This window comes from Ylistrum balloti, unplaced genomic scaffold (genome assembly GCF_031769215.1).
Source record: "Ylistrum balloti isolate Yb309-2 unplaced genomic scaffold, AGI_CSIRO_Ybal_v1 Utg370664, whole genome shotgun sequence".
Classification (NCBI taxonomy): domain Eukaryota; kingdom Metazoa; phylum Mollusca; class Bivalvia; order Pectinida; family Pectinidae; genus Ylistrum; species Ylistrum balloti.
Window position 1 is genome coordinate 108,467 of NW_026782402.1, and position 26,534 is coordinate 135,000.

At 34.9% G+C, this 26,534-nt stretch overlaps 1 protein-coding gene across 1 annotated transcript in view; it reads left to right on the forward strand.

The window, feature by feature from the left end:
* The window catches only part of LOC132557371 (LIM/homeobox protein Lhx1-like), a 44,326-nt gene extending 25,343 nt beyond the window's left edge, over nt 1-18,983 (forward strand). Inside the window, exons 3-5 of the mRNA XM_060221863.1 lie at nt 8,377-8,554; nt 14,357-14,509; nt 18,674-18,983. Coding sequence (XP_060077846.1) covers nt 8,377-8,554; nt 14,357-14,509; nt 18,674-18,855 — 513 coding nt within the window. The 3' untranslated portion in view covers nt 18,856-18,983. The remainder of the gene's footprint in view (nt 1-8,376; nt 8,555-14,356; nt 14,510-18,673) is intronic.
* The last annotated feature ends 7,551 nt before the right edge of the window (nt 18,984-26,534 follow it).

Sequence of the window (26,534 nt, forward strand, 5' to 3'; positions counted from 1 at the left end):
AGGGTTGTGTAGTAGGACGTTGACAATTTTTTATTTTTACAACCTTTAAACAATCTGAGTTGTCATCCACAATTGTGGAGCAAATAACCCTGAAAGATATCATTCGCCAAAATTGGCTTTTTTTGTATGAAAATGTAATCAAGGGGAAAAAGAAGCTTCGTTATCGCTTAATTTGTTTCATGAATTTAGAATAGTCGAAAGGACCAATGAAAATGTAATATAACAGATTGCTTTACATTAACAGAAAAAATAAAATAAGAATAAAAAACAGGGTTTACATAACTACCTACTGTACAAGTAGAAACATTATCATGTTTTGCTTCAACTGGGAATTTAAATCTGAATAGGAGTTGGTTTATTTATATAGTGTAAAAGTTGTTTTAGATGCGTGTGCATGTCACTTACACATATATGAAATATTGTATAATGTGTCGTTATAAATAAATACAGAAAAAGTGTTTTAATGCTGCACAAATGTTTAAGTTGGACGCCAAAGGGAAACTTTCATTTTTAATGAATAAATGCATCTATAGTGATTTATGGGTCAGATTTGACGGGGTATATATAATTAATAAATGCATTTGGTGTTGATGCACGTGGCAATTCATCTGCCATTTACCGCTACTGCTTAGCACTAACGGTCACGAAAAATATTTTGATATAAAACGTCTTCATTTATTATTTAAAAAGTAACTGTTAATATGGTAAAAATCAAGAACTAAATTGAATTGATGAATACCGATCTTCTTTGATAACAACATTGTTCACCTCTATAATTATTCATAACCGCATCTCCAGATTGAGTCCTGAACAGCTGTTCAGTAAGCGCAAGCTAATGTGTCTGTAATTTATTGAGTTCGATTGCTGGGTCTTATGGTGTCTCCAGCCCACTAACAACAAAGGTTGTTGACTGTTAATAATGTCCTCCACACGACCTGATGGATCAATGTTAGCGTAATGATGGACCGGGTGTGTCTTTACTGACATAGTGTCAAAACCATCCCGCCACCATCCCACCGCTGCCACCAAAGCCGACCTAACTCAGCTGCGGAACATGCACATGTTACAAGATCGAAATTCGATCCAATATATCTCTATTTAGGTCATCACCATCAACTTAGAAATGTTTGTATAGACGTTTGGCAATGTATCACATCTTACTTGCAATATTTCCAAATGCTAAATGCAACGGGAAAACCCCTTTCTGGAAATTCTCCCAATTTCCTAATACCACGATACAATATCTCCCCTTCGATCTTCATAAATCAAATTTCTTGGGATCGAATGTATTTTTTCCTTGAGAACAAAAAAACCTTAAGCGATCGTGAGCAGCCTTTTTAAGCTCGCTCAAGAGTGGAAGTCGAGATTCTGAAACTGATAATTTTCATATTTCCTGCCTGGAGACTACGCGGAGGACAAGCTGGCAGTCTGTCCTAGTCGACCGAAGCTCCCCTTGGTACATAATGTGTATTTGATCCGGTGTCGGGGCTGACAAGCGATTCCCCGTCATATTTAGACAGAACCACAGATAATGCGACTTTTGAGCCACTTTAGAATCATGGGATCTCTCCAAATATTATGACGTCATCAATTTCATCGATTTGAGGTCGTCGGGGAAATGATCGGTTTTGATATTGCGTTTGGTTAGATATATTTCAGTTCTTTAAGTCTTGATAAATAAGAGTTTATATACATATTAGTTCCCACTAGCGTATTGTAACGATGCTAGATATATCTATCAAACTGTGTCTATTTTAAGTTCCGGAAGTTCAATATATTACAAACATACAGCTGAACGTGATGGCACCATCATCATGGACGTATATTGTATATGTAATGGCGTGACGGAGGACGTTTATGATATCTTTATGTTCGCACGCTGTGCTGTTCTGCTCACATTTCGCCCGATAGACGAACATTTTCACAAGCTCACACCTCGCTATTCCCGGTCCCCGGTCCGGCTCTCCTACCCTCTAGAGAGGTTTTCCGTCAGAGCCCACGATTGCCGATGGGTGTCAGTACACAGCTTTTGTCTGTTGGCTACGGAACATTACACATATCTGAGGTGGAAATGACTTGGAATCGATTCCCCATCATGAGATTAGTCGCCCATTTTCTGTTCTATAATCGAGAGGGGATTATCCCTTCGGAAGCTTTCGGTCCCAACTGTGGTCGTTCAGACAAAACCCCATTTGCCAGAACAGAAAGTACAAACGATGGGTACTCTTTCAAGTAGAAATTCATGTCATAAAGCAGATTACAGGTTTTAAAGCCGCGTGTATTGACGAAAGGCATCGTAGCGTTTCGTACCAGTTACTGGTCAGAAAAAAACACCCTACATCATCTTTATGTGGGCTTCTGAACAGGTGCATAACGATGTGAGCCTGGACTTATTTGTTTTACCTCTGCCGTTCTCGCTCAAACTGAGTAGATGACATACCAGCTCGTTGGAATGCCATCGACAAAATCGATAAAATGCGTGGATTCACGTCACTCTATTGAAAACTCGAGACTAAACCTACTTTCATCAAGAAGCAAAGTAATCTATTCAAGCAGGAATATTTCTTTAATCCTGCTTTTCTTTTTACAAATTTGCGTATAACAGAAATTCCGGAAAATCCTTACCCGGCTTCCGGGTCGCTTCTTAGATACTCAATGAGAGTGAGAACAAACCGATACATGTTGGCTACTGAAGATGTAATTCGCTTGAGTAGGCACAACTCGACAAAATTATACCGACATACGCCTTCCGTGTGCACGCCCAACAACATACTCAATATTGATGAACTTTGTCGTTCATGCATAAACTAGCTGATGTGAATGATAAACATTAACGGTAAACGGTACGTTCTTGGTGTTAGGTGGACATTACCCAAGAGAAATGGCATGAATTAGATGGACAATGCTTGTAGGTACACATACATGGAAACAGGCAGGCGACAATAACTTTCACTCATACAGAACATACAAAAATTGTTGAATGGCTTTCTGAACTCACGAAACGGACTCGTAACCTGGTGTTGGGGAAATGTCCAGCTGTATTTCCTCTGTTAGTGCCTTGTGTGGAGTTCTAGGATTGAAGTTAGGATTTCCTTTTCGAATCCTCCAAATCTTTATCTAAAACCTTCTTACCCTCTTTCTCGTTGTCGTTCTAGACAGATTTGACGTTATAGGAAAATGAACAGAACAATTAACATCCTTTAGGATGGTACAACAGACTCTAATGATTAACACGTTTTGTTACAAGTTTAGAGTTACATACAGTAATGTAAAGTAATGAATTAAACTCCAACAACTATCTCGCCTTTCTAGGGATCGTCAGTGACACTAAGGACCGAAAATTTAAAACCTAGAAGGTGACTGAGGTAAATCCCAAGTTAGTTGGATTTTTTATGTCTTTAGGGAATTTGACGAGAATATAAAATGATAACCTATTTGTGATTCTTTTAAATGATCAAATGAGATGTTTTTTTCGACAACAACTATCTTGTATTTAAACTTGCAACTGAGTTGTATGTGACCAATAACTAAGCTATGTAAAGTCATTTACATACAAATATCCGAAATGCCAGGATTAAATAAATACAGGTCATATACTAACAGTGTTTTTTTTTTAAAAAAAACATTACAAAATGTCATGAGAATCAAACAGTATTTACCTTAGCAAAATCTATTGGTGTGCTGCTAAACGCGATCCCGAAAACAATCGGACTTCATTTTTCAAAATTAAAATTGGAATGCAAATCAAATGTGATTAAAGACGTAAAAATGCATGCAATTCAATTCCCATTGCGTAGATTTTCTAATTGGGACGCCAGTAATGTAGATACAATGGGGAAGGGGTAACCGGTGTATGCTTTCATGTTTGTCATGTCCTATGTTATGATTCATAGCTATTCACTAAATTCGACTTGCTGCACTTTAACGTTGATTAATTGTCAGGAATTTAAAATCTACCTTTTTTAGCGAATGTTTGAGTCACCTTTACTTTGTAAATACCCTGGAGCCGTCAATACGAAAGGGCAAGCACCTTGCGGATACTCTTACATAAAGCATTGCTATTCTTTAAAAAATCTAAATAAAACCTGTGATGTTTTAAAATGTCAAAAACGAGATTTTATACTTCATTTAAATTACATAAACTACAATTGGATATCAAACAGTAAGGTTCATTGGTATCTGAAAGTAACGTTTCTATCATGAGCCATAGAAAGACGAACGTTGATAGTTACATATATAGAAATTCTTTAGCAAGCATTTTCTTTACCTTTATTCAAATTCGGTACTTCACAAGAACCACAAACAAAAACATTGTAATGTCTTCAACGAACATTTATTTACCACAAACACCTGTGGATTCAAGGATGCGTGACGAACTCCAGGACGTACCTGTTGGCGATTTTAGGTCTGGACCTGTATGCTAAGTCCTACTATAAACAAAACAATGATCAAAGTCGATTAAAGTATTTGTGCGATTTTATTGCTTCAATCGCTCTGTCTTAGTTGCCTTGTCCACACTGATTGTATAATCCTCAGAATAACAGTTGGACTTGGAACAGTGGATCGCTTACAATATATTCTAAGGCTGTCAATCCCGGGTATTCGGCATGACAGTGTGAAAACCACAACAATGCTTTGTATAGGGAATGTCCACCCTCGGCTGTTTTCATGACTTATATACACGAATTTTATTTCCCATTCTATGCCCACGTAGTCCACCTGCCCTAAAGCGAAAGTAAACTATCAATAACAATTATTTTGTGTTTTCTTTTCCAACTTAATCTCATTTGATCTCAGCAAGACTCCAGATCTGGCAGTATCCCCATTTATGGGTGAGAGACTCGGACAAAACCAAGTAGACTACCCTGAATGACCGACACTGGACCATGATCACTGTCATTGTTAGGACTATCGATGGTCCTGAGATTACGACTGTCAGTTAGGTCAAAGTCGAACGTACTAAATCTGCCGAGACTGTCGATAATGGTCAGCTAAGTAGGCCCCCGTGGGGAGGAAATTGACGACCCCGAATATCTCGATGGGGTGTAATTGACCTCTCTGTAAGTGATTAAGGTATAGCTAATACCTAGTAGAACATTGTTGTATTTTGTATACATTTGTCTAGTAGGGTGTGAACCTGATCACTTTCTATTAATCTGTCAAATGATGAAGTGACACAACGGAATGATGATTTTAACTGACACCTGTCTAAAGCCCAAAGGGATCACACTTTTCCCAAATGAGTCGACCAACTGACATCTCCTTGCTCTTCTGCCAACGAATCGGATACATGACATACATTAAGTTTAATCTATTAGATTTGATTCCCGGTGTGTTCATTTTATTACTAGATATAAACAAAACATTGTGACGTTTTTATCTAATGAAACATCTCATAAGCTAACGAAGTAAAGGGTTCAATTTGCAATAAAAACAAACAGACAAATTCCGGTACCTTGCTTGTAATGAAGTGAGTGCCCAGTCAGGAAATGCCAGTCAGGATGACGACTGTAGAGAGGCGTAGTTTTATAATGGGTCAATTTCGGACGTCCGTCGTAATATCTACAACGGGGATAATTAGTACTATGTAATTATGAAATTTTGAACGGAAGATCGGTCAATTAACATTTTTTTATAAATATCAGCGCTCAATTATACAATATTATGATACTAACCAAAAAGTATAACATTGTCTCATCTCAAATTAAAGAAAAGTTGATATAGAGATATGAGAGTTTTACAAGGTGCACGCGTTTGCCATTCTGGGTCCTGAATGGACGTTTTACATCTAACCTGTATTCGATCTATGAAACAAAAATTGCATTTTGTAAAATAGAATGCTTGAATTCTGTAAGATAGATGGATGGATGATCGCAGACTTTAGCTAGAAAGGTTGAACGGTTTGTGTAGAGATCCAGCTGTGTCGTTAGGTGGTTCCAGCCAAGCATTGACTGAAGGTAATGGGGGACTCAATTTTATGAGCACCACTGTCTTGTGATGTTGGAGTTATTAATTGTTCTGTAGAGTTTCCAGGAGCTAGAATAGAATCGGCCAACAGCCGTTTCCATCCAAGTTTTCATCACGAGCAGCGTCCACAATAGATGTCATCTAACACACTCGCACTGATACAAAGATATATTTATGCAAAATGCTTTGTTGACAGCGTTGTCGACTTTGACAGCTTGACAGACATTTTGTAGAGACGCCCCTGCTAATTTGGTTCGTGATAACGATCTCTTGGAACAGTTTTCTCGGTAAATTCCTAGGAAGGACCAGAAGGACCTACCTATATTTTACAGTCACTTCTACTAAAGCGGGCGACGTTATCCTCTTCGCTAGACACGAGCACTTGAACGTGAGACAGACGTGTCATCCGTACCACTTAGCTCGTATATATGTCTTTCTGTCGTCACTGATTGGTTGATACGTACACATATGTACTTTTGGACACATACGACACGTGAAATTATAATTTGATTTTTTTGTAGATTTAAAGTACACCTGACGTTGAAACCAATTTAGAATGAATCCATCATCGTCTGAATTTTCGTTGATCACATTTACTTAGAACTGTAATAACGATTTGCCCACAGCCATCCGCCTGCTTTGAGAGGACATATTTCAGGTGTTTATGTACTGATTTCAATAAAACGAGGCCATTAACGCCATAATGCCAATTTACCTACAGCTGACTCCAGGCCTATCGTTTGGTGTTTTGAGTTTTTTTTCCGGGATTTGATCAAAGTGCAGTGCATTAGGCCTGAAATAGTTGCAGGTTTTGAGGCGTTAATGGAGCTTGTAGAACAGATTATTTGTCCACATGATGCGTCAAAAGCTAAATAGGAAATCTTTTTACCGATAAATTTTATTTTCAAATTTATTTCCATTCGGTTTGTTCTCAATCTTTCAAGTTTAAAGAAAAAATTTGATGTAACTGCTAAATATCTTTTTCGCCTAAAGTTATCAAAATAAAATCAAAAACGTTCAGCCTTGTCGTTGAGCTGTTTTGCAATGTGAGTGGTAATCACATATTTAGTTTCCGAAACAAGATAACTTCATTGTAAAAGAAAATTCACAGAGTTTCCAAGATGTTTTGCGATATGACGAAACCAGTCCAAGCGATTTGTATGATCGGTGTCTTGTTCAGTTTTTGGTGGGCGTGTACGTCGTTTTTCTTGATGTGGAAAACATATAATTATATAGCTGAAACATTCCAATAATTAGGAAACATTAGTTTACTTTCCTGTAATTGCCTTGCTGCAATGAAATGACAGAAGGACAATGTGAGGCTGAAGACCTTGTTTTCAATATTTTTGGTTTGACCAATTAAAGTCTTATGTCAGAAAGGAAATCTTAGTTACAATACCATAACATGGAACATATGAATTGGTATATAGACATGTACTAGAGGCCGAAATAATAACTTAGGCATAGATATGTATATAAATATATAATTCAACTAGCGAAACAGATATATTGTCTGGCTGATATTATATATATATATATATATATATATATATAATTGCATAGTAAGTAATTACTTACTATGCAATTAAACATTACTCATTTTGGGATCAGCGATATTTCGTTACAAACGATCAGACGAACTTAATAATGAACGATTAAACAGTAATTTGCTGACATTGTCAGGTTACTCATAAACAGTAATGGTGATTACTCATAACGTTTTAACAGCTTCATCAGTAACTACATCCGTCTTCATATAATAGAGGTTTTCCGTAGTATTAACTAATTATGGCGATCGCAGTACTCAATGTTACTGTAAAAAATGCCATTTTCGAGGGGATCTGATTTTCGTCAGTTTTTCCGTATTAAAATTTTGGTAAAGCCGCGAAAATTTGAATCTTTAAAATATAACGTCTACTGTATTTAATAGTGGGTTTGTTGAAGCTAAGCCAGATATCCCAAGTATTTCCATCTATCGTGCGATCATACATGGAATGATATCTATATTAAGTATATTCGCGAGGTTTCAGATCCCATTAACACATTTAGCCCATTTCTAATTTCAGTAAAGGAATAAGCCTGAAGACTAACGTTACAGCAGAAAAATGGTTCACTTCATGTTTATTGAAAAATGGAAATCTTCATCTCCACACCTTATAGATAAAAGCATAAACGATCGATATAACCTTATATATCACACGACAACGTCGTTCGTTTCTTCGTTGGTATTGCATTAAAATGTCAAAACTCACGAGCTGATACAATTGATATTTGTTAAATCTGTTATACATTTACTGACCTTTCTGTACTAAGCTTACATTCATATTCTTGATATGTAAATGTATGTAGAATACAAGCAAACTCCGATTACTTGTTGAATTAATTAGGTCAACATTTTGTATTTTTCAGGTATGGTTCCAGAACAGAAGGTCTAAAGAAAGGAGAATGAAACAATTAAGTGCTCTAGGTGCTAGACGCCATTTTTTCCGGAATCCACGACGCATGCGCGCACTGCGGACGGGGATGTCACCGAGTGAACTCGACGAGACAGAAATGATGGGAGGCCCCGGTTTCGGATATTTTTCAGGTAAACGTTTACACTGCTTCAACTACTGGTGTTTGACAATGGCAATTTTTCCTAAATTGTTTAACTGTTTACATGATTATTGTTTAACAATAACCTCCCATTTTTTAGATTATCTGGTATTAACGACACCAAAAGGCGATAACACATAGGAAATAGAATTATGGTCTTATTTGCTGGAAAGTTATAAAGCTGTCAATAAATTCAAATCTTCTAGATGCAGTTTGTCCCTTTTTATATTACGTAACATTTGAAAATCTCACTACCTAGCGTGCAAATGGACAAGGATTTTGTTTATCCCTTCCGATGTATTCGGATCATATCGCTTACTCGAAGTGGGTTTCTCTCTACGTTAGTGAGATATATGCTAGTAGCTGGTACTGAGACTTCAGCACCAGAGATACCTGTTATATCACACCTGGCCTGAGAACTCATCATTACTGATGTATAAACATATTTATGTACGCCTTGAGATCTACCTTGTTCAGTAGTTCGACATATCTATGCAGTAACATTTGCAATGAACACTGTGTAGATACTTATATTCCAGTAACAAGTGTATTTTGATAGGGAAACAACAACAGAAGAAACAAGGTGGTGGTTAATAGTTGGAAATTTTACTCTCTGTATCTCCCCGTCAGTTGCAAAATCGTCAGAACAAGTACAAATTAATGTTAATCTGTAACAAGAACGAAGTATTAAAGCAAATGGCGATTTTACTGTCGATTTCTCTATCACGAACATACACTGCTACTGATATCATCTCACAAAATAAAACATTTCCTCCTCATGCAAAATTATTTGATATCCGTTGGTATAATATATGCCACTCGGCGGAGACCCGCCTTGGCCACTAGGGACCAAAACCAGCGGGATTCTATATGTCGCACGCCGGGAACTGGAAGACAATGCCGAGTTTTAAAAAAAAGATGAATAAATAGGATTCCATCCAGTCTAGAAGAAAACATTTTGTGCCTGCCTTAACGATTTTATATCACGTATTCCGTATCTCATTGGGCCAAGGCAGGACCCCGCAGTAACGGGGATTACGAAGGATTAGCTAGCCTATGAATTTTAATGTCACTAATCCCGCCCTGGCAGAGCGCGCGGGTCCCAGGGGTATGGCATCTATAGCGTCTGTATACGGGGATTTGGGCGTCTAATGTTGCATTCATCCTCTCTTCCCTGCAGACTGCGTCCGTCCCTCTGTTCATATTGTCGGTGGTCGCCCCTGATTTTGTATTCATTCCCCGTGCCCTTGGCCTCTTTGTGAAGACTGTCTGTAATCCTGGCATGTTCTGTTCGTGGCTAGATCAACTATACCATTTGTTTCGGTTATCATTTTTAACTTCACTCGGCAATCATGGTATGTTCGTGCCATCTTGGTTTGTCCCTGAGAGAGACATCCACCGGTAGCGTTGATGACGTCATTTGACAGCCTTGACATTCACTGATAGCCTTTCCTAATTGTGGGTTGTTTTTAATCTCTGGCTTCTTTTCCCTCTTGTTTGTACGATCTTTAAAACCATATATCCTCAACATGGACATGCTCTACTTTATAAAGTTAATATGAAATACAACACAGGCGTTGTTTTAAGCCAAAATGTATCATCGGTTGCGCAAATAACATAGAACAATATTTTTCAAATCGATGAAGCAAATTTTTTTTATCAAATAATCTAGATATGGTAGACTTCAAAATTCATATTCATTTAACTTTCCTAAGTATTTAAATATTTCAATGTTGTATTTAGATTCCGAAAGCTCTCCATTCAGTTCGGGCTGACTTTGTCATCGGAATGCATACATTTGATTCCCATGAGAGATCTTGATTTTAAATTTTAATAATGATTTAAACAACGACCATAACAATGCTATCTACATAGTTAAATATAGCATACATAATGTGGAATTTATTGTATTTTGATATAAGAAAAACTGGTATGGTAGTAGCTGAATAATATATCCCCACATTTGCGAAAAAAACATGACATTTATCAAGGAAGTGAAATCAATGACTTTGAAAACATAATAATATTCACATATTGTAATGATATGCAAGAGACTCTGGTTTAGAATATAAGCAGATCATTGTTAATGTATTGGAATAAATAACTTATAATATCTAACGTTCGTGGTGACAAAGCTGCATATTTAATGAACCTGATCATCAATATTATACATCAAGTGGACAAAAATGGTACACGAATATTTTATTCTTTTTTTTTGTTTTAAATTTTCTGTAAAGATAAGTTTGGATCAGTATATAGGATAACGGACTTGGTTCTCTGTCACCCACTAGAGTGTCAATATCGACTGTCGTGTGTAAAAATCACCTTGGAACAAAAAACCTAGGCAAGCATGAAGCTTAAGAATGTCTCGTTTATGACCCAACATGGTGTGGAAGTCTTGAATTTTTGATGGCATTCTGATTAGATAAATAGCACTTTGAAAACATAAGGCGACATAATCGCTTTGAACAAAACACGAAGACAATGTAATACACGCACATGCATGTTCTTAAACCCCCATCAATGTACCGACAGTCAAGCACCCGGGTTAAACCGTCGATGATTTTCTTTAAAGATGCATGTCCCATCGGACCGTAAAACATAAATAATCGTCACTGCACGAGACGGGTGTTTTTATGGTGTACTAAACATTGTCTATTATAAATTGTTCTACTGTGATGTCTATAAATAATTAGCGATGGTATTCATCGTATGTTGTTTTATTGATTTTCTTCATTGTAAAAGCGCGAGGTTAAAATTTGTGTTTACTTACGGTATTTAATTGACTCTTAATAGAAAAATAATACATTTTTTTAAAATACAAGGTTCTGACTTTGCTGGTATGAATAATTTTCGCTAATGATTAAGCTGTGTTAAGTGACTTATCCGTGATTGTATTAAAGAACACCATTAAGGATCAATCTGAAACAGTTTTAGCACGTAGTATGCTTATCGTTAATATATAATCTCACAAAGTAATGACGAATTACAGGAAAAATTGAATTGATGATTTCCTGACTAAGAAACAATTAATCACGTGACCTCATTATTAAGAGTTAACTTGTTGTTTTAGCAAAAATATATGATATTACTTCAGGGTTATAAAGTCTGGGGTGATTTGCTTTAAAGATAAATTTGGTTTTCGGAACCATTATTTCTTAAATGGAATCCCAGATATTTTTAGGAAAGTTTGAACGTTTTAGAGACTTTAAAGCGCAGTAGACCGCTTTGTGCAATTTTAGAAATGACTTCAAATTCGTTTTCCTCTATATATTGCAAACTTGTAGATGTATCACAACGGCGTTTCGGTTTATGTATGATGGGGTGTAGATATTGAAAAGTGACGGTATTGATTAATATCGTAAATCACGACGAAGTGGGTCATAATATAGGTCGCACCAGTTCTCCACATTACAGGGAATGTCTGTATCAAAATATAACTAAAGGAATGCTTCATTCACAATTTCTAAAACGTGTATAAACTGACCTTTGACCGTAGCTCAGTGTATTATTTTCATGGTGTGATTATTTTTACCACCTGTGGATACGTAATCCGAGATCGAACCTTTCATTTTTTTAAACTCTTAAAATTTATCTTCATTCGCTGTCGGAAACCCTACACCTCTAAACAATTGATTCGTATGTAGTCGGAGGCACAAATGGCTCATTTGATGGCGTATCAAAGAATGCCAAACTTTCGTCTCCGGATCCTTCCTGCTCAGATCCGCTCCGGTTTGTATACGCGCCTTGTATACGTTTCAGACAGTGATAAATGACATGTGTGCGCCGTACCCACGAGTAAAACCCGACTCCACTCCTTACCACCAACAAGGGGTGCTGACAGACCCGAACAGTTTGTCAATTTTATGACAGTTTATCTCTAACCGTATAGGCCGAGCCAAGGGGCAGTAAGCTGCTTATAAGAATGGAGTTATATTGCAAACGGCATGTAACATACAACGACGATAGCTAAATACATTAAGTGTGGTAGGAATCGTCACTCTTAGAAACCTGATCACAGATTTAAAGATAAAGATGAATAGAAAACCAAGAACATAAGGAATTATATTGATTTTTTTTCTTATTTGAACCGTTTTCACATGAGTGTTTGCATGCAGAACACGGAACGACATTTTCTGTAAAACAACCGTCACATGACATAGGAATGTACCAGCAGTTTTCAACACTATCGACACAAAATATATTGTCCTCTGCGAGAAAATTAAAACCAAACAGAATATTAAACTGTAGCGCACTTCATATCACTGATGTGTTTCTTACTTTTCGAACAAACATTGTGTTTGTTACGTTCAACCAATATCAACTCAGCAATCATTTTTATGAAATTTTTTCTTAAAACGATAGAAGTTCACAAAAGCAACTTAAAGTCTTATCTTAACTATATTAATCTATAGTCAGTAGCTTACACTATTCAGAGAAACTGAATATCGTCATCGTTCTCCAAATTTATTAACACCAAACCCAGGGTCAGGACATTATTGTCGACTTTAAGGCACGACTACCTTCCCAATTGACAACAAAGCAGTAATGATTACGAATTTGGAATGGTAAACTATAACGTATGGTTAAGATTGCATAGGTAGTTATATTTTGTTTACTTAATTTGGGTAGAAATACTAATGAAGATGGGATCCGTGATGTCGTGTCCGAACTCACTTGCGACAGTCTTTATTAAAAACATCTATATTTAATGAAATGGACATCGATTACTGTGTTCAGGCCACTGCACGTCCAAACAACAATAACTGTTTTGACACATCTCAATCGTCAAAGCCAGCCATGCATCCATTATGGGCTGTAATCATTCCGTTCCAGCTTCATCTGATATAGGTTGTTTGTAGTCATGCATGTTTAGGTGCCCTCCGAACTCTCGACAGCCGTCATCATATGTATATATAGACACGAGTCGTCACCAGCTTCACAACCACGATAAGATAGGGCGGGGCTGATGAGAGATTACTCTTCCGGAAGTTATCGTTCCGCCATCACTGACTCGTCGATCCTTTGAATATCACTCCGCGATGATGGAAATTCCTGATAACATAACCGCTATCACACAAATCTAACACTTCCGGAATCATTTATTCAACCAAAACAAAAATGACAAGTTATTGTCAAAGCAATATTCGTAAAAAAAACACTGATGACATAGTTTGATAATTAGGAAAGCAAAAGCTGTTAATATATTGATAATTTAAATGTTTTTTTTTCAGGAGATGCAAATCAACTTCAATTGAAGCTGCATCGTAAAAATAAACTTTTTTTATTGTATTCAGTCATGCTAAATTACTGGTCAATAATTAATATCACTGTAACTGATATGTCATATCTTAGCACAGATATTAAACAACATGAAGAAAAGAAACCCAATCGTTATAATTATTAATAGATATATACGGAATCAGTGGTCGTGCTTTTATCAAACTAAAGAAAAGTGATGGCTACCTTTTACAATTAATGTATACGAATCACTGGTCGTCTTCATAAACAAAAGAAGAAAATAACAATATTTAAACATAATTATAGCCCAAACTCAAATTCCAAAAATCTAGTGCAAAATGTAAACAAAAAAATTACATAAAACTAACTGAAACATGGACTGTCGTTATCGATCCAATTTTTTTTTTTTTTAGAAAAATCATTAAGATTTCAAACATGTACTGTAACCACTGACTTGATATCAAGTCATGTTTATTTATATTAGTAAAATTTAAAACTTCAAAACTGAAGTTAGATGATCTGAATTTATTCTCTATCAATCTATCTTTTTCAGATAACGGACAAGACTTTTATGCTGGTTACCAAGGTTATGGCGACTTTTTTCCCGGACAAGGAGAGCCAGGAGGCCCTGGGAATCTCAATTTCCTACCACCATCATCGCGAGGCACACCGCCTCTTAACCTTGACCAGCCTTTACATCATAATGGTGCGTATCTTCAAACAACTTTTACTGTTTCCTTTAGAATCAGGGACACGATATACCGTATAACAGGTTATTTACAATTGTCAAAATTTTCACGATTTAATTTTTAAAATCAATAAATTATTTTTCGACGAATAATGTACCACATTTGCGAAAATATCATTCCAACGAAAAAAAAAACCGGTTTATTTTGGATAAGATTGTTCAAATGGAAAAAAATCCTGGAAAACGGAGCTAGCATTTCGAAACAAGATTTAAAAGGGTGTAATTCGACACGAAGTTAAATAGTATACAAATACACAACACTTGAAAATGGATGAAACGAAACAATTATGAACGTAGGTGTGGTAAAACACACTTATCGGGCAGATATAGATTCGCATCGCTTAGATTTTAAGAACATAAAATTATGAATAGGAATATAAGCTAGACTAAGTCAGATAAATAAGGCCCCCGTATGTGAGATGACATACCCGGAATTGATTTCAACTAATTTAGATATCATTATTAGATAAATATAACTAAAAATTGATGTTTTGTTTGTTGATATACTGTGACAGTTTTTATCAAACAAAAACAAAATTGAAAAAAAAAAAAATGTATATGAAACTAATATTTTCATGAATATATATTTATTCCAACGTGATGAAAAATTTTGTTATGAACTTGACAACGATATTTTTATAAATAATTCAGGCATAAAGGATGGCGAACTTTTACAATATTAACACACAGATAGTTTTTTATGTTAATAAAAAGGAAAATTTTATGTAGCTTCACTGCACATCTGATAATATTAAGTACCAACCGATCGACAACCATTCTCAACGATACCGATATTGTCAATGCAGAGCGCCTTTGGGGCATTTTCATTAAACATATCGAAACATTTCATTAACTCCAAGTTCATGCATTATTCTAAGTAAACATCTTGATTTATTTTGTGTTAGATGCAGCCTGTGCCACTGGAGAAGACTATTGTAACAAAACTGTTCATGTTTAAAAACACACCAGCACGGACTAAAAATATGATACAATGCAGTATGAATTTCAGAGCTGAAAATACACATTGCCGATCTGTATCAGTATGATAACTATGAAATGTAAATTCATTGATCTGTGAACCGTATTTTCCCTACAGTTACTCATTCACTATAATATATCAATGTTGTTGATGTTGTTATTGCGGGCTTATGATCATATTGTCACTGTGTTTAAATCATTCATCATCTGAAACGATGTTTGCTAATAAAATAACCTTATCTTGTCACGATTTGTTAGCCAGAAAACAATACCTAGTGACCTGGGAATTCGTAGCTGGTTGTTCCGTGTTAGGGAACGTCACAGGCACCAGCTGATAAGGGTGGCGTTATAGCCTCATGAACGGCATTAAATGCATCTATTAGACCATGACCAATGCAGGTGTTGTTATATGCCTGGTCTTGTAAAATATATGGTTAATTAAGTGGGGTTGATCAATTATGACTAGTTTCTATGACAAAGCGTAATTATGCTTACCAAAATATTTTATTGACTTGAAGGTAAACATTTTTTTAGAGCAGCTATGTGAGCGAGTCGGTGCGGTCACAATTGTACAATATTTGTCAGAAAATATCTATTAAAACTTTAATGAGTGGTTGAAATTACACAAAGAAGATGGATAAAAGGTAATGACCCAGAATATAAAAAACGAATAGACAATGTCTAAAAACACATACATAACTTTAAATTCTGATAATTTTACAAAAATATTTTATTGTTTGTTGAAAATTATTTATTGTTAAATTTCATTCAGATTTCCTAAAACATTTTTTAAAAAGTGTATTAGTATATTAGCATTAAGAATAATAATCATAACTGATTGTCGAATTAAAAAAATAATAAAAAAAACCCAAAACATTAAAGTAATTTTCGTACGTAAAATATCACAACGTATTATTAATTGTTTTTAAAAAACAGGGCAAACTGCTGTGCGGAAATTGACAAATTTACAACTTGTTTAATACAAGAAATTTTATAATGTGATATATGAGAAACAAATAGTCATTTAAACCGACTAATGAAGAAAAAGATAGCATGCTCCTTGAAGAATACACTGGAATTACATTCTTTAATTTTTATTTGTGTGCGCATTGCCAACGACCTGTTTATTTAAGCTAAATTAGGAAATTGGATTTTGGCGCTCGCGTTTGGCTGTCGTCTGCTCGCAATGGTACAGGGGGCTGGTCTGTGGTGAAAGATAAGGCAGAAGCGTATTGATCGTGAAACAATATTTTCTCTCGAGGTTTGTTCTATTTCCTTTTACAACTATCACGAGATCTTGGAGAATCTCATTAAACCAACCAGTTATGGAGAACTGAAGCACGAGCTCGTCTTTGAAATTAGAAGGGGGGGCCAAGGAAGGGAACAATAAGAGTAAATGCATACAGCATTTGATGTGGTAGCTCTGAGAAGTAAAGCGAATATGAATGAAGGTAGTACTGCCAGTTGAAGTAAGAATGAACCAATATAATCTATTTCCTTGAATGTGCGATCAAAGTATATGACTCTCCTATCTTTGTAGAATATATTTTGATGAATACATCTACGTTTGAGATATAAAAATCAAACTGATATGCTAGATCGTAAATTAACTTTGTTCTCAAAACATCGAATTACAAGCAGTCATTAAAAAAAGGACTGATGTTCTTTCTAAGACAATTTATTGATATTACACGTGTTTTGCAAGAAATGTAGATAGGTAATACAACTTTTGTCTGAAAAGTGAAAAAGTTTTGAATCATCTTTGTATCATGAGATGTTAAACGTGACATTAGGGTTAAAACAAGTATCACGGATTCAGAGATCCTCCAAAACAGTTAACTTCCCTATCCTCTTTTTCAAATGACAACAATGTGCGATACCCAGAAATTATAAAGATGCAAAGCTAATTGGCCGCGTTCTTTAACTCGTGCAATAAAGAAATGTATATATGTTTTATATCAACTCAATTTGCTGTTTCTTTCTTTGTTATTATAACCATACTACCATACAAACAAAATTATTATTTTATTTTGACTTAAACATCATAAATTACCGCACCGGCTGAAGATGTTAGATAATGCTATTAACGATAGTCGCATTTTTTTTTCTAACTATTTACATCAGCTAGGAGTATATGATAAATCAACTAGCATTAATAAACATCTCTTGCCCGAATAGAAGCTCAGTCTAAACTATTCAAATATATTTTTCAGAAATTCTAACATTGTATGTCGATATTCATGGGGTGGGCTAGCGTACGCCACCTTGTGCTGGCGTTCACTACAGTCGATAGGTCGATACAGAAGTGTATGAACTAGTGATTACCGTTAGCAGATGCAACAACAATTCACTCGTGTTCGAACGGCGACACGTGGGCCATTGTACCCGCTTATTTATGCACGTGAAATGGCGTGGACGGGGGATAAATGAAGCGAAGAGGTATCGGACACATTTCAGTAGTTAATAAACAGTAGAAGGTGACATGTTAACGTACGAACAGGGATGGTTTACTTTATTATTGTGTGTTGGTGCGCACAAACATTAACGTGACACTGATCAATACAAAATAGAATTGTATTCCTACAAACAGAACAGGTAGAACTACATATGTTTACAAGTATTTTTTCTAGGTTGTTATTTTCCAACATTTTCAATTTTAGGTTGAAATATTAAAAAAATTATCGATCTAGAATATTTCATTATAGGTTATGCTATAAAAAAACAAAAATATTATTCAACACAATATATATATTTCTAAAGCGGATGTATAGAAAACAGTTGGAAAGTCCGTACACAAAACTCACACTGGGTTCGAACATTACAACGAAACCTTTGTCCTCATGTAGTTTCTTTCTATTTTCTTAAGTACTTCCAGGTGTTCCCGACACACCAACTGATCTGTAGTGTATTAAAAGTTTACGCCCTAATTCGTCTGTCCTTATTCTTTATAAAAGTTGTGTAGTTGGTATTGATATGAACATTTCCTACTCAATACCGTATGTTTACAACTTACATAAGAAAACATTAAATCCTGATCGATTCAGTCTCTGATATTTGACTATTGAGGTTATATCAAACCTACATATGAAATATATTGATGATTCTGTTTGTTTAAAATATATATGATGTTCTTTTTTGTTTCAGGAAACATGGTTCCAGAAAGTCAATTCATGCCAAGTGATATGATGCCCTCATCAGGATCCCCTGATTCTCTGGTACTCCACAGTCACGAAAGCCCTTTCGGACCCGGGGGTCCGCCAAGGTCCCTTGCTAACTCTTTTACCTCACTGTCTCATCCTCCACAGGAAATGACGGAAGCCTGGTGATGACGTCACATCCGTTTTGATATATATACATGAACATTTTTTTTACCTTCAACCAACGTCATTCCAAGATTGACAATTTGTGTGTAAAGTGATTGTTATCAACATTATTTATAAGTGCACAAGCTGTGTGACAGACTTTGTTAAAACATTTAACAGTGAGTGTGGCAGATTAGTATTTTCTTATGACTGTCAGTACTAAAGTAGTTTCCTGGAATATATCCCGTTGGTCAGGATAATCATTTAACATGTCTGATAAACGGTTACGCCACAGGAAGGGCAGCTAATTTGCATATAGAGCTCTTCAGTGAAACTGCATATCAAATGAAGCCATTTCGTCGTTGATTTGTAACACTGTTTAAGAATGGACACCTGGCCATACCCTGGGCCTTGGTTGGACGTTTGCCCCATTCCAGAAGAAATCAAATTGGAGAACATTTTATTCCTCGGCATTATTTATTATATTCATGAAACAACAACAGTTTTTAACTGTTAACTTTACCATAGAAATGTGTGTCTTTTGATAATGCAACCTGATGACGTCAAAAGCAACGTCATTACGTAATAAAGAATACGAAGCTGCACCACAGGAAACATACAAATGGGAATACTATTTATTTATCGTTAAGTTGAAATATCGTAGAAAGCACGTGTCGTGATATATTGTCCGTCTGTCCGCACTGTTGTGTGTTTTGTATATATACCATTATCCTCGAATACCGGGGTTCATTACAGGCCCCAATCACAAAGATAGTGCAATGTCCTTTTTTTCTCTTCAAAGCCTATGTTTCACAATTTAGTGTTTCACGTTTTTGTCATTACACATTAAAGTATGATTGTGTTTGAAAATGAAATCGTTCAATATATGTTATCTGTTCTTTTTACCAAAAAGGTTACCGGCATCCCTAGAATCCGTATCTCAAGAAGAGATCGCTTTTCCTTTTGCTGTGTCGCAGTTTCCTGTTGGTTAAGAAAATAAAGAATGAAATCATAATTCAACTTAAAGTTATAGCAGAAATATCAAATTAATAACGTTATTCTATATTGAAAAATACTATTAATTGATTTGAATATTTTTGTCTTGCAAGTATCATAAGAAATGCAATTAAAGATTTATGAAAAAATTCACAACACTGAAAATAATTTATTTTATTCCAACAAAACCTGGTAAAAACATGATGTATGCACCTGATACTTGATGGGGTTTGTTTCGTTGTTACAAATGGACAGTAGACAACTTTTTTTTGTTTTTTTTTATACCTATATAATATATATATATATTTCATGAAAGAAAAAAACAAAAATATATATCGATGGTTATCATCGGTAGATACTGTAAAATATAAATTTATTCTTGTTAAATATCTTTGAAAAGTTGAATCTTAACGATGAAAACATGGCGTAGATTAAAACCATTGGTGACTATATTGTGTTTCATTTTTCATTGAACCCTGCTCTTGATGTAGTTATCAATGAATAAACTTCTATCCGATGTAATCCTTTGTGTTTGAACTTTTGTCTTTTTGTGTTTCATTGTAGACAGATGTGTCCTTCAACGGATCCATCTGCATCCTTGATTTATGTTCAATATTCCGACGTAAATGTAGAGACACCTTGTTAAAAGGATTGTCAGCATAACATTAACAAAACCAGACTTTAATTTACTTATTTTCAGAAACAGAGACTCTCAATTACTTCTCAAAATTGATAGTGTAGTGCAATTTTGTGTGATCAGTTTGTGAGCAATCACCAGACTGGTTTTGTTCATTGGCGAAATAAAGTATATTTAAGCATTCTTACGTATGTCAAGTAGTCAATACCCTTTCATATTCATGTGATTGACATGTAGGTGACGATAATCTGACACGTGGAAGACCGACATACAAATTGGGATATATGTGAGAAGTAGGAGAATAATAATGTGTTATAATTAATTCAAACAGATAAAACACTACCTGTAGAATAAAAATTGCAATAATGCGAACAAGTTTTAATATGACAGAAACATACTGGATCATTATGAAGACTGAAACGAACTGAATCATCAAACATCTGAAGAGAAATTGCTCTTTAGACTCGTCAATTGCTTCTTAATGTATATATTCATGTATTACATATTTTATTGCATACAGTTGAAGGTTATAACTACCCCGATGATTACAAGTCTTTAGATTTCTATATACTGGCAAAACTTAATATTCCTCCGTCACTTTCTAGTCACAAATGAGCCCTAGAAAGATTTATCTGTCTATAATATGTCTAATTCTAAACTTGAATTGAACAAAAAAAACCCGGTATATATCTCGCCAAGGAACATTGAACACAGTTGGTGTGCGATTTAATCATGAGACGATTTCTTTGTCATCTTTTTCGAGAGTTCTTTTCTTGATGACTATTACAGCATCTTTCATATCTGCCAAATACAACTATGGGTTTACGATGAATATAATTATCACGATGCAAACTACAGCTACTTACCAACATGATAACAATATCTATGAAAACATTTCTTTATCAGCATAATAATCATTATTTCTTCACCTAGTTTCTACCACGACTTTTCCTATAGATGTGTACGGTGGCATTTTTATTATTTCTTGGTTTTTTCTCTATGTGCTTACGGCTACCTGTTATATATATATTATATATATAATCAACTTATTAATGATGACAGTACGAACAAGTGAATTTTCAAATTTTCGAGTCAATCTGCCCCTTTCATAACACACAAAATAAGACAAAATATTGCATAAGGTATATCACATACATATAACCTAAACCAAATATAAGGACAAAAAACTGTATGAAAGAAAACGATTCAAATATCAAAACTGTTTCATAGTAATGTCGGTACGTTGTGCACGCTGGCCATTGAGCATATATGTGATCGCAGAAAAAAAGACACATTCAGTGTCACTCTCCGAGGAAAAGAGTTTATCGGATACATCTCAGTTCCACTCTACATAAGCAATTGTTGATTAAAATAAGACATTTTGTTGTTATGGGGTGAATGAATGTATCTATAAATAGAATAAAAAGTATTTTTGATAGAAATCATGTTAATGTAAATATCATTTTGAATATGGTTGAATAGGCCCCAGATCAGTTAACTCTTCCACAGAATCTCGTCCATATATACATACATACTTATATATATATATCTGTGTGTGTGTGTGTGTGTGTGTGTGTGTGTGTGTGTGTGTGTGTGTGTGTGTGTGTGTGTGTGTGTGTGTGTGTGTGTGTGTGTGTGTGTGTGTGTGTGTGTGTGTGTGTGTGTGTGTGTGTGTGTGTGTGTGTGTGTGTGTGTGTGTGTGTGTGTGTCAATGAATTTTCCTATCGCATCCATCTGTGACGATCTGTTACATGGGCATCTATAGAAACATTTTCATATTGTGTTTTCGACAACAGCTGGTAATCAAATGTCCCCATGACTAATCGTTCTGTGTCTATGGTAGCCTGATATATATCTATCTTTAAATGTTGAGTTCGAAATGTGGTGTCAAACACTTGTCCTTGATTCCTTTTTGACATATTTTGACCTGTCAATTTTTTCATGAAAATGACGTGAACGTAACAATACCTACTGAGAATGACCAAGGTTTACATCGCGGGTTTTGTCCAAGAGGCAACAGATGATTCCCTTCAGGAACATTTGGTTGTATTGTTCGTGTACATCTTTACTGTGCCTCCCTATAAATATTTCTGTAGTTCATATTTGATCATAGTTTCATAGAAATTGACTTCGGGTTCACATTCTGTTGATATGTCTTTGTTTTTTTTTTCAGAAACGACGTTATTGTATACAAATGTTTAGAACTTTCCCTTTATGCTTAAGATGACTTCTGACAAGTGTATCGATAACAAATATATAACTTATCAGGTCGTTGTTTACCTGTATATTTTCTTCTTGGAGAAATCATACTGCCACACATTGTAGTGAACACATTTATAACAACACATGAACTTCAGGTCTTCTTCTCCAGATTAATATTCCAGAGTTAGTACGAAAAAAAGACTCACCCAAAATTTTTTTATCTATTTATTTATTTATATTTATTTATTTTTATTTATTTATTTATTTGAGAATCATTGATAACATTGTTCATGACTATGGACAAGTATTACTATTATAGCAATATTGAAAACATTAAACAAACGACCAAGTGTAAGATTAGAAATTAAAACTAGTTGCAGCATATCTAATAATAGATTTAACAGCACCATACAACCGGTTTGTGCTTATAGGACTCCTCAGTGATATGCGAAAGGCCTGCCTCATTAAACAAAGGAGACGACGAAAGATAATCGAAATTTGTTGGAAATAAATGTCCAAAACCAGATCGGAGGTGCACTTACCCTAAAATAAAGTTAGATTCGTAAATGTCGATTGAACGTTTGCATACAAGTTACAGCAAACATCGGGTACAAAAAATCCACTAGCAGTGTCTACCACTTGCAATCGTGACGATTGTACCAAAGAATTAATATCACCTTTAAATATAAATTTATAACTAGGTACAGTATAGTCAAATACGAACTGTATTTCCTGATATGGTCAGATGTTGTCCCCCTGATCACGTTTATCTCTGTATCTTGTGTGTTGGTTATAACTGCCCTTGCTCTCACTTTGATGACGAGGCGTTATTTTGATACGACGCAGGTATTCTGATCCTATAGTTTTTATTTTTTTTGTATTCACTTTGTAACCTTTTGTTCTGGTTTCATTAAATATAGTACCGGTTTTCTGTCTTGCAAAACAAAACCTTCGACTTCAATAGCTAATTACATTTCTTTATTATTATTTTTTTTAATGTTCTCTCGTTTTCAGCTGTTGATTTCTGCTCACAATGACATCTCAACAATTCAATTATCACGGACAGGTCTGTGATATCGTTGTGTCTTTGGGCAAACCTTAACCGTGATTGTTCTACATGACATGTGACGGTGCTCCTGTATGTTGTTCAGTGATGAAGCTACCCTACCAGATTTTGACTCAAACTGACCCCATGGTTTCACAGGCCCAGCTAAATAAAATAAACCAAATCAGAATGATTACTTTAAGTGGGATATCATGAATTCCGCTGCGCTTACTACAAGTACAGCAAATATTTCGACCGTGAATGCATATTAGTCTTGGATTATTCTATATGAACACAAATGTTGGATTACTGTTGTCATGTATTGACCAATATATCACGCATGAGAAATACGTTAAACGGCTATAGAAAACTGAAATAAAACATCAAAGATACAACATACATGAACATCTGAACGAGACGCGAGAACTTCACAATGGTATCCATTTATCATTTTCCATGTAGCTATAATATCTAAATTCACAGTTGGTTACGTTCTGTTGTAAATGCTGACATGCATATCATTTATAGCAAATGGCAGACAGACAAACAGACAAATATGATGAATAACTTTGTTTATTTCATTGCATTGGAAAAATTACAACATTTCACATGAACAAGACCAGATATAAATCTTCAATATTGTAAAGTTTTCATTTCTCATACCACAAAGACCGGTCTTTATAACTGATACCCCAATTCTACAAGTCTCAGGTGCCCGTTGTGGTAGGTTTCATGTTAGAAAGGCAAATACTTTTGACTAAAATGTTTTGTTGCTGTAGTCAGTGATTGATATCATTTTGATGATGTAATAAAAGAACTTTATTTTTTTAGCAGATCATATTTATATGACTTTTCCTCTTCCTAACATATATTCGGAGAACACGGAAATGTTCCTACGTAAACAGAATCATGAAAATAATGTTTAGTGAAGTTAGAATAATCTGTATGGGACAAGATTTAATCAGCATGATTTTAATATATTCGAATTTCATTTGGTAATTTTCTTCAAAAGGGCAGGTTAATGTTCATAATTTCTGTTAAACGTATACACAATATCAACATCAACCTGCAACTATGGCACATAACAGTCCCTTTAAATTCAAATATATAGAAGGTTGCACATCAAGGAGCATAACAATTTATTATCAGCATACCCTCCAAAATTTCCCTTGGGGAAGGGGAGTGGCAGGGGTTGTTGACCGCTCAAGGACTATTACCCGTAGACCTCAACTTTTGCAGCTTACCTTAATAATTAATCATACAGATAATGTGTGTATATACATATATCAGGTATATTTCTATTGATAAACAAGGACATGAGAATATATAATTAGTTAATTAACTGAGTTGATAATTAACACATTTCTTGTTAATATACATATGCTTTAGATGATTGATTGCTTTAATTGCTATGCTATGCTCATTTTAACTACCTCTAATCACATTATAACCAATTTGTACTTTCTTTGCAGATCATACAAAAAAGGAGTATTGTTTTGGCCGTTTAGTAATCAAATCTCTCTTTTATTGAATCAATATTATCAAATAAACATAATTTTAACATTTACTATTTGTTCATAATAACTTCTACTATTGTGAAAATGAAGCCGTCATCGGCCTAGCGAATCTGGTTTTGCTCGAGTTTTCGTGACATTCGTTCATTCTGGTGTATAAACAATAGGGCAGACTTAATATTGGTGTTACGTGGACATGTAAACGTGCTTTATTTGGGGTTATCGAATTTTAACGAATTATCACTTTTTTTGGTAAAACGACGAGCTAATGATTAACAGCACTAACAGAAATATACGATTGACGCGAAAAACGCTGAAATGATTTTTCTGCAAAATATGTCATATTTCTTAAGTTATAAATGCTTTACCAATCGCTTTAATTTCTAATTTGGAAATAGATCAGAGCTTTATAAGGGACACAGAAGTGAAAAAACAAACTTGATAATAAAAAAGTGTTAGGTAAGTCTAGTTGTAGAATGGACACATTTTTGCCTGCTTAACACGCCATCAGTAATAAAAACATCAAAACCATTTCATGAAATGCAGCTTCTGATAAGTAAGTATTTGTATCCAATCCAGATCATTTGGAAACCGCTTTCCCTTTGTTTATCACATGATGTCATACCATTAATCTAGATATTAAAGATTTAGAGTCACTACCGTACGTTTAGTCTATGTTGGAGTATACAGCGTAAGTAATGCTATCCTCTCACCTGTCTGCCAAAATATGATATACACTTTTTCTTATGTTAATTAACTACCAAAGTAAACGATGAATAATTAGTCATGATTATTATCGTGTAACGGCATGTAGAATACGATCTCTACTGATAGTAACAGGCGCTTTTAAATACTACTGTTGGTATGGATAGCATTTCTGCCTGTGTGCATTACTGTTTTATGGGAAATACATTTCTCTATTTCCCCCCTGATGCATTTGAATTCATTTTTATAATATATTGGAAAATGCACAATGTATTTGACTAGATTTCCATTAAAACTGTTGAAATACACTCTATTAGTATTTGTTTGTCTACTTTTTTCTTCTTTCCCTCTTAAACAAGTGAACTATACCATGTTTGCGTTGTTTGTCTCCTTTCCAACTTATACTTTTGAAATAGATAATGTTTTCATTTTTTGTCTACACTCCCTCCTAAACAGTTGAGATAGATAATGTTTGTATTTGTTTGTCTACTTTCTCTCTCAAATAGTTGAAATATAACATGTATGTATTCGTTAGCGATATTAGCGATACAGAGAATAGATTTGTGTGTTTATCTACTTTTCCTTTATAGTAATCGGCATGGAC